General features: G+C 33.9%; 1 protein-coding gene across 2 annotated transcripts; it reads right to left on the reverse strand.

Annotated features, from left to right (window-relative positions):
- Positions 1 to 3,894: 3,894 nt before the first annotated feature.
- Positions 3,895 to 8,970, reverse strand: LOC146925579 (uncharacterized). Of its 2 annotated transcripts, XR_015010618.1 has the most exons (5): positions 7,470 to 8,970; positions 7,170 to 7,357; positions 6,577 to 6,800; positions 4,067 to 5,400; positions 3,895 to 3,955 (listed from the first exon to the last, which is right to left on the reverse strand). XR_015010618.1 is itself a non-coding variant. In XM_085710458.1 (4 exons), exons 1-4 carry the CDS (start codon positions 8,686 to 8,688, stop codon positions 4,668 to 4,670), a joined length of 2,364 nt encoding a protein of 787 aa, XP_085566584.1. In that variant the 5' UTR covers positions 8,689 to 8,970; the 3' UTR covers positions 3,895 to 4,667. The 2 variants fall into 2 exon arrangements, 1 of the variants encoding a protein (XP_085566584.1); XM_085710458.1 differs by having other exon boundaries at positions 3,895 to 5,400.
- Positions 8,971 to 9,221: the final 251 nt, after the last annotated feature.

The following is a 9,221-nucleotide window of genomic DNA, read 5'->3' on the forward strand; positions in this document are numbered from 1 at the left end:
AAAAAAACTACAATTTTGTCTAGTTTAACTTAGGAGAAAAGATAAATGCGTGGATGTGGAATTGAGTTTGTTCAATGTATTTTATTCTACCTAGATTTCATGAAAATTGTTAATAAAACAAGATTGAGTATAGGACCCTTCGGAAAAGAAAAAAATTTGAGTATAGAAAAAAAAAATTAAACTCTCACAACTTGACGAATTAAGATTTGAATTGCAAATACGACAAAATGCTCATATTTAATGTCTGACGCTCCTCAAATAAAATTAATTTATGAAAGGATTATAAACAAAAAATTATTGCACTCTCATAAAACAAACAGTTTGTTTGAAGATAATTTTTATATTATTGACATTTAAAATATTTTCTTAAAAATTAAGAAAACTCTGTAAATTGTTTAAAGTGTATTTATAACCTAAAAATATTTTCTTAAAATTAAGAAAACTCTGTAAATTGTTTAAAGTGTATTTATTACGTAAAAGACTTTTTTTAACCTTTATTTAAAGTTTTTATTTTTAATATTAGTGAGTATATTTAATACTTCACAAATTTCTACGAAGGTATATCTGTAAAAACATTCAAAAAGTTGCAACAATTTATGATTATCTTGATTTTAACGTTTTTTTTTTTTGAAGGATTGATTTTAACGTTTTTTGTTTTTCTTCTTATATCAAGGACCGGAGTGAATATTTTATTTACTATATTTAAGATTACAAAATGGAGATTATATTGCAAGTTTGACAATGTGATTGAATCAAAGTTTTAAGAAGATATGCAATTTCATCTTTCAAAAAAAATTAAAATACAATTTAAAGTCTGTACCCTGTTGTGAATTCAGAGATAAGCTAAGAGCATCCACATCCATACCACCTATATGGGTGGTATAAATGGGTTCCACGTAATACAATTTATTACTTCACACTTCCCAATTATTTAAATCACTCAACTACATTTTCTAAATATTCATACCACTCTTCCAAAACTTTAAAATAGGTCCCACTTATCTTACAATATACTTTATATTATATTTTTTTAATCATTTTAATTCAAAAAGTAACATCAAAAGCACTTTTTATTATAAAAGAACAATAAAATCAGACAATGCTACCGTATCAATGCAGTGCTACGGGATCAACTATTTACAACCCAAAAAACTCAATTAGTGGTGTTTTTCCTGACACGATCTGTTCACATATACATATACTACGACCCATATTTATGCTCTAAAAGGTGTATGAATGAGGTTATATATATTGACCTCTAAGATGGATGTTTCATAAGAATTAAAACGTAATATGCACATAGAACTAAGGACAAGTCTCAACTATTTTATTTGACTGGTAATTATTTATTTTTGACAAGGATATTTAATTAGTTTATATAAGTTTTTTTTTATGTTTAGTTTATATAAGTTTCAAGTTTGACGACGAGAATCTCAAGTCTTCATCAGTTCAAAGATATGCACAGTAACCTGCGAATTAGGCTATATATATATATATATATATATATATATATATATATATATATATATATATATATATATATATATATAAAGTGAATACAATTTTTTGTCCTCGTGAGCTTAGCTCAGTTGGTATGGACAATGCATAAAATATGCAAGGTTCGGGGTTCAAACCCCGGCCACCACTAAAAAAAGAATACAATTTTTGGATTGGATCATTCATTATTTGAGTTATATCTTTAACAAATTTGCTTTTAAGAATGTTATATTATTGGTAAAAGATATACTTAGTTTTTTTTTTAAGAATAAACATAGTTTGTTAGTACAATTTAAAAGTCCACGTGAGTTTAGCTCTGTTGGTATGGACAATATACTTAGCTCTGTTGGTTCGGGGTTCAAACCCCAGCCACCACTAAAACCACTAAAAAAAGAAATTGGATCATTCATTATTTGAGTTATATCTTGAACAAATTTGCTCTTAATTATTTGAGTTATATCTTGAACAAATTTGCTCTTAATTATTTGAGTTATATCTTGAACATTTGAGTTATATCTTGAACAAATTTGCTCTTAAAAAAAGAAAAAAGAAATTGGATCATTCATTATTTTTCATTATTTGAGTTATATCTTGAACAAATTTGCTCTTAAGATCTTGAACAAATTTGCTCTTAAGAATAAAGAATATTATATTACTGGTAAAAGATATACGTAGTTTTTTTGATATACGTAGTTTTTTTTTAAGAATAAACATAGTTTGTTAGTACTATTTAAAAGTCCTCGTGAGCTTAGCTCAGTTGGTATGGACAATGTATAAAATATGCAAGGGTCGGGGTTCAAACCCCGGCCATCACCAAAAAAAGTACTATTTAAAAAAAAGTACTATTTAAAAGTCACGTACATTGATTGATACATATAATTTTAATCGTGTAGTCACGTACATTGATACATATAATTTTAATCGTGTGTCGGCGCAGTAAAAGTCACGTACATTGATACATATAATTTTAATCATTTTAATCGTGTGTCAGCGCAGTAAAAAACAGTATTTAATTTGACTTTTCATATTTCAAGACAAGTTAGTAGTATTAATTACGGGCATGTTTAAAAGAAAAAATGCACCTAGTAATTTGTATGGGAACTTATATTTGAGGACGTGACTTTTTTCAAAAACGACTTAATTAGGGATGAAGGGGGGCATATAACCTTCCTTAAAAAAATGATTATAACCTAGGAAGAACATTATTAAATTAGTATATTCAAAGTTTTACAATGAGAACTTTTATATATGAAAGTTTCACAATGACATTAAAACAAAGCTCTAAGGATAATACAATTCCAAGCCTTTAGTGTTTTGGCAAATTAGGTTTGTGAACTCAAAGTTCAAACTGAAGGTACTTTAATTAGGTGGAATATTATTGGCCTCTAAAACGGATGTTTTCGTAGGAATTAAAGTATAATAACTAAGTTTTACTTCAAAAAAAAAAAAAAACTAGTAAGTGTTAGACTCAACCCTTTTATTAACACATGATTTTAATGTTTTTTCTGCTTGCTACTTGTTTTAAGGGTAACAGAAGACCAAAACATAATCAAGAGGAGTATCATTTCGTTGCCACGAAACTTCCCAAAGTCATTATGGGTCGTTAGTTCCAACCCACCCACCTGATGCGCTAGGTCACTTTTGCTTACTAAAGCTACAACTTATACTCCTTCAACTTCAACATGACTTTTAATAATAGCATTTGATTGACAAATTATTAACAAATATCTGACTGAATTTTGTTTAATATCATATGCATACTAGAAAGGAATAAGATGGCATAAGGGAAGAATCATACATGATTCCACTTATAAGGGCAAGACTAAAGATTTCAGGATAATAGACGATACCTTATTTCACTCGCATGTCAAACACTACGTACGTTTAATAATATTTCTACTACTAATCATCAGGGAGACAGGACATCATTAAACTGAACTCAAACTCACCTCCAACTTTTTTTTATCACCACCATAATTAGAAAATTACTGAGATATCCCACAGTTTTGACCCTGTGTCAGCTATAAGATTAATAATAATGAATTCATAACTTAGTCTCACTCACAAGTTCAACCTGTATTATCAACTGAGTCACACCTATTTAACTAAACTAACTCCTTACTCCATTGCAAAGCCTATTGCAGATATCATAAACTAGCTTTCGTTGCCACCAATGACTAAACTAAATCCGTATTCCATTGTGAAGCCTTATCCAGGTATCATAAACAACCTTTGGTCACAGAAGTCGACCACCAAAATTATTGTCGAAAGTAGCGCAGTTACCTGAATCCATTTCGTCATAAGATTGGTAGTTGTTGGAACCTACATTTTCGTCCCATTTCATAAATGGAATTCTCTATCGTTCTTTCAACAGTTATCAGCCATAACAACAGAGGATGAAAAATGACACTTTATTCCATGTGTTTCCATTAAAGCTGGCACAGTGTCAATAGGTAACCTGTACAATAATTTAATTAAGAATATTTTTTTGTAAGAGGAACATAATTTTATACAGGAAATAATAATGGTCATGCATTCAGTGACTTGCGCCACTCGGAGAGACAGCTACCATGTTCATCATGTGAAGAGAGACTTGTCCAATTGCTCATCAGAATTTACTTTCATTTATAAGCTCATTATACTGCTTCAGTTTGAGCACCCTTCATTGCAGGATTTGTGCAGGGTAAGGCAGCTGAAAGTTAGTCCATAATCTGAACACATTTCTGCTTTCTATTGAAGAAAGAAAGAAAGACCCTCTGGATGTTAAAATAAAGTGTGTAGGATCTTCTGTCTTTTCTTAGCTCAAACAGTCGAAGCCTGTGCGCTTAGTCAGGAAAACTTCCCTTGTTCAAACTGCCGAGTACCCAAAAAGAAATTGTACAACTCTGGCCTCCAACTTACGAACCCAAAAGAATCTCTCGTCTGACAACAAATTCCACTGTCCCATCCCGCATCTAAAGCAAAATGCTGCTTAGCATATTGAAAGATTTTCGTTGAACTCTTTTTTCAAAACATGCATAAACCACTGCCAGGATGCAATAGGAATGTCAAATCCAACCCCTCCTCCCAAAACTGTGTTGTAAATAAAAGCAAACAGCAGGAGAGATTCTATTCTTCAAAAATGGCGAGGATATGGTTTAAACTTGCATCAAACTACAACCTTGGGAAACTCATTCATGATTTCGAGGGGCGCTTTCTTCTTCACTCCGTTGTAGCAGCTCCTCGTAAGCTCTCAAAGATTCATTAGTAAATCTCTCCATTGCCTCAAAAATACGCTGCAAACTAGCCTGTAGGTTACTGCTTTTGTCACTCTGAAATATGATATTCTCAGAAACTGAGAGACCTTTACCTTCCCCAGATGTCATGACTATCTTCCGCTCTAATGCCTGAATTTGCTTCTGCAGCTTCTGGTCATCTCTGTCTATATTTCTCACTTTTCTCTCAAGGTCCTTGTTCTGTATCAGCTGCTGATGTAATTCTAGCTTATCTTGTTCCCATATATGAAGGACACTCATAGTAAATACATGCATGGTATCAACAACTTCCTTTTCAGATATTCTATCCAAAGCTTGAGACCACTGATTACATATTACAAATATTTGTGGGGCACCAATCCTACCAGGGGAAAAGGGGACTATGCCATCAGATGTTTCTTCAGGTTCATATAGGAGACATTTTAGCAGCCAATTATTCAATGCTCTGACATAACCTTTCTGGGCACTTACCCAGCCAGCGAATTGGAAAGTCCAATTGATAAGCTCTTGTTCAAGCTGCTTGGTAGCTAGAAGATGACTATCACCACTTTTCTTTCTGGATGCAACTGAACCCAGAATTCTGGCTTCTCGAATTGCTTCGCATTGACTACGATGGCACTCAAGCATGGATTTCCACATTCTGCTAAACCTGAAGAAAAAAAATATTTTATATATACTTCTTATATACCAAACATTATGCACAAACACTCCAAATTCTATGCTTGGATGAATGAATATCACATGCATGTTTGGTCATATATAAAAAATGAGAACAATAATTGAAGACAAAAATAAAATGAACAGACATGGCATGTGTGATAACATTACATTTACATATAAGAACATTGGTGACAACAAGGAGTATTTTACATTGGGTAACTGGATGGAGCACTAAAAGACTATGAATTCAATTGTATAATCCAACCCACTCATTCAAGGATACACAGGTTATATTTTAAGGGTCCTCTTGATGATTGGGGAGTAGCAAATTTCTAGGTAAAGCTCTAATGGGGTTTACATCATTTCTTTGTAAAAGATAGTTCATCTGGCAGGTAGCACAAGTGCAAAACTATGTATAATTTGGACAGATGAACCACCAAATTATATAGAAGTTATGGTTTGAAGTTGAAAATAGACATCATATAAATAAAAAGAACTGTCAGAAATGATCTCAGAAGATGAAGAAATATTTGTTTCTATCAGAAATTACATGTATAGCAGATGGTTCATAATAGTCACTTCACCCTGGTTTCAAAGAATTATGGACCTTGTGCATTAGTACTTCAAACTCATTTCATGAGAGTTAAATATAGAAGAGATATGCTGATGGAACAGAATCTAAATAACCAAATAATTCCTTCCACTAATTTTTTCTCGAATGTTTTATGGGGTCAGGCGCATAGCTCAATTGCTGGAAGAAAATCCGAACTACTAAAAGTGGGAAGTACCCCAGGAAAGAATATAATGCACGACTGGCTCATTATAAAACAGAAATAAAGCCACAATTCTTGAGTCACGAATATATCTAAAAATGGCTTAACTAATAATCCTTTTTTATCATAATTATGAAAAGCTGATGACTACAAGCTGAATGATCAAAATAAGTTTTTAATGGGGTATTGTTTTACCACCACCTCAATGATTACCAAGATTGCAATAACATCAAGCAAAATTGTGTACAGAAGGCACATAACTTAACCTTTTCTAAATATGAACAATAATATTAAGTACATAGTGGCATTATATAGTATATAAAAATGATCAGGAATAGAGAAAATTTAAGGAACTAGTACAAACAAGATTGGAAGTTGTTAAGTTAACATACCCCTGGATCAATCCCTTCAGCTGCGGCCACAGTTCTTCATCCCTTATCTTATTTATCGTCATAGAAATCTTGTCAACAACATTGATTGCCATACTTATTTTTGTGGAGAGATCTCCAATCACAGTTCGAGTTAAACCAACTTTATCAAAATCAGCACCTCTTTCTTCTAAACGCTTTAGTTTGCGACACTTCCTATCATGAATGACCCGCATTTTTTCCTCTGCCTGTAGCCAATAAATAAACATTGAAAAAGCCTTGTTATAGAAACTCATAAATATGTACTGATTCGCATCGACAGAGAACGGAATTAGTTTAGAACACACAAGAACGGAAATGAAAGCAGCAGTAAAGCAGATAAATAAAAAACCTCAGGAAGGACAGGATAGCTAACAGTAGGAGGAACATTTCAGACGGTAAATTATTACTTAACTTAATAGTGTGATTGGATTTCATATTGAAAGAACACAAACCAAAAATCTGTCTCTTAGTGTATTGACTCTCTTTTAGAATAAAATGATTGGAAGTGAAACAAACAAAACCAAAATCGAATCGGATTGGTGATCTAATTTAGTGACAGGCATGGCATAACATACCTTAACTTCCTGATAGAGTTTCTTCTCCCATAGATATAGCTTGTGGAGCGTAGAGCTAAGATTGCGCGACCTGGTAGTGAGTTCAACGTCAAGATCCACGCTATTAGCATCAACGGGTTGTGCATTTCTTGAAGCAGAAGACACCACAGACGATGAAGGAGCAACCAGATGCAACATCTTGGAAGTAGCTGGTTCACATGTACAAGTCAATTAAAGTCAAATCAAGTCAATTCATCATGTCAGGAATGAGAAATATAATGTAGGGTATCATGTGAAAGAATTGAAAAATATAATAACAACCTTTGTGATGATATCGAAGCTTTCCAACTTCGAGGATATGCGCGATATGTGAACCGGAATCAGAAGCCTTCTGAAAAAGAATCTGAATTTCTCTGGCAACCTCAAGAGGGTTCCTGTTACCAGGCCGGAACGCGGAATTGGGCTTAGCTTTGGACTTGAGCTTATCATCATCATCATCATCATCATTAACAACTTTCTTATCTACAACATGAACTTCATATTCAACTTCAGACTCATCATCTTCATCCTCAAGATGACCATGATCATGATGATCATTGGAATGATTAGAATTAGGTGGGTGAACAAGCTTTTGATCTCCATGTACCTGTTTAACAACTTCATCCTCGTCTTCCAAATCAGGAATCCCTTCTTCCTCCCTCACATCCTTTGAATCCCGGCTAGGTGTAGCCGTGGGTGTGTATTGCGTCATCTGTGGATAGTATTTCTCGTCGTTTTCGAAGAAATTGAGGAAATCCCAAGTAGAAGTTTTTGGAGGAGAAGGTGGAGCTGGAGGTGGCTTTGAAGAAGGAGCTATAGGAGGTGGTGAAGATCCATAGAAGGAAGAAGAAGGAGGAGGATTTGAATAACCGTAATAGTCGTTGTTATATGGTGGATATGGATATGGTGGTGGTGGTTGTTGATAAGGGTTGTAATAAGATGAGGAAGAAGAAGATTCACCGACATAGACAGTTTGGTTAGTGATAGGTCTGTGTTCGTAAACGATTGAAGAAGGTGGAGGTGGTTTGTTCTTAGCGAAATTCATGTGAAATTGATGATGTGGCTGTGAATCATTGTAGTAGTGGTGTTGTTTGTGAGGAGGTGAAGAATCGAAATCATCATCATCATGATCATCGAGGTGGTCGTCATGGTGAAATTGGTGTTCATCGTCGTCGTCGGAATCAGAGTGGAAATCAAGATGACCGGAATCGGAGTGAGGTGGAGAAGGGGAGGAGTGTTTGGTGGTGGAGAGGTGGTGGTTATTGGTATTAGTTTTAGGAGGAGGAGGAGGTGAAGAAGTGGCGGCGGCGGTGGAGATGGTAGAGTCAAGTTGAATGAAGTGATGTAAAGAATGACCAATAGAAGTGAGAGAATTGATATAAGAAAGATGAGAAGCAGCAAGAGAGTAACGTTGATGAATAGCTTCATCTAGAAAAGTACAGCGTTCCCGGCATAAAGCTACCGCCGGGAGATCGTCCAGCTTCGAGCTGGTACAACCCATAATACCATACAACAATTCCAATCTATCTATCTAACTACTTTTTTTTTGCTGGATGGATAGATAATAATAATAATAATGAATGAATGAATGGATTATTGAACTTTTTAATTTAGGGTTTGTATTGTATTGTAGGTAATTGAACAGTGGTGGTGTGTGTTATTATTATGTTATTATTATTGCTATTGCTATTGCTATTGTTAGAGAAAGAAAAAGAAAAGATGATATGATAGCGGAAGTGGTATAGTACAGTTACTGGGTGGGGGTGAGAGGATGAATTGAAATGAAAAGATGTGAATTGAAGAAGAGAGAATCTTATGCCAGCATGGATATTTTCGTCCGTTTCTCTCTTTTACATTTCTATTTCTGACTCTACTTAACTTTACCATTAACATATATACTACTTACTTATTCATTTTAATTACTAGTACACCACTCACTTTCTCTGTCACCGCGCTCCTTCTCCCTCTGTATCAAATCAAATCAAATCTAATGCTCTTTCTAACTTTCTTTTTCGGTGATCGATCGATGTTAAG

The sequence above is a fragment of the Medicago sativa genome, chromosome 5 (assembly GCF_051527215.1).
Source record: "Medicago sativa cultivar Bolivia chromosome 5, Bolivia_mono, whole genome shotgun sequence".
NCBI classification, from domain to species: Eukaryota; Viridiplantae; Streptophyta; class Magnoliopsida; order Fabales; family Fabaceae; genus Medicago; species Medicago sativa.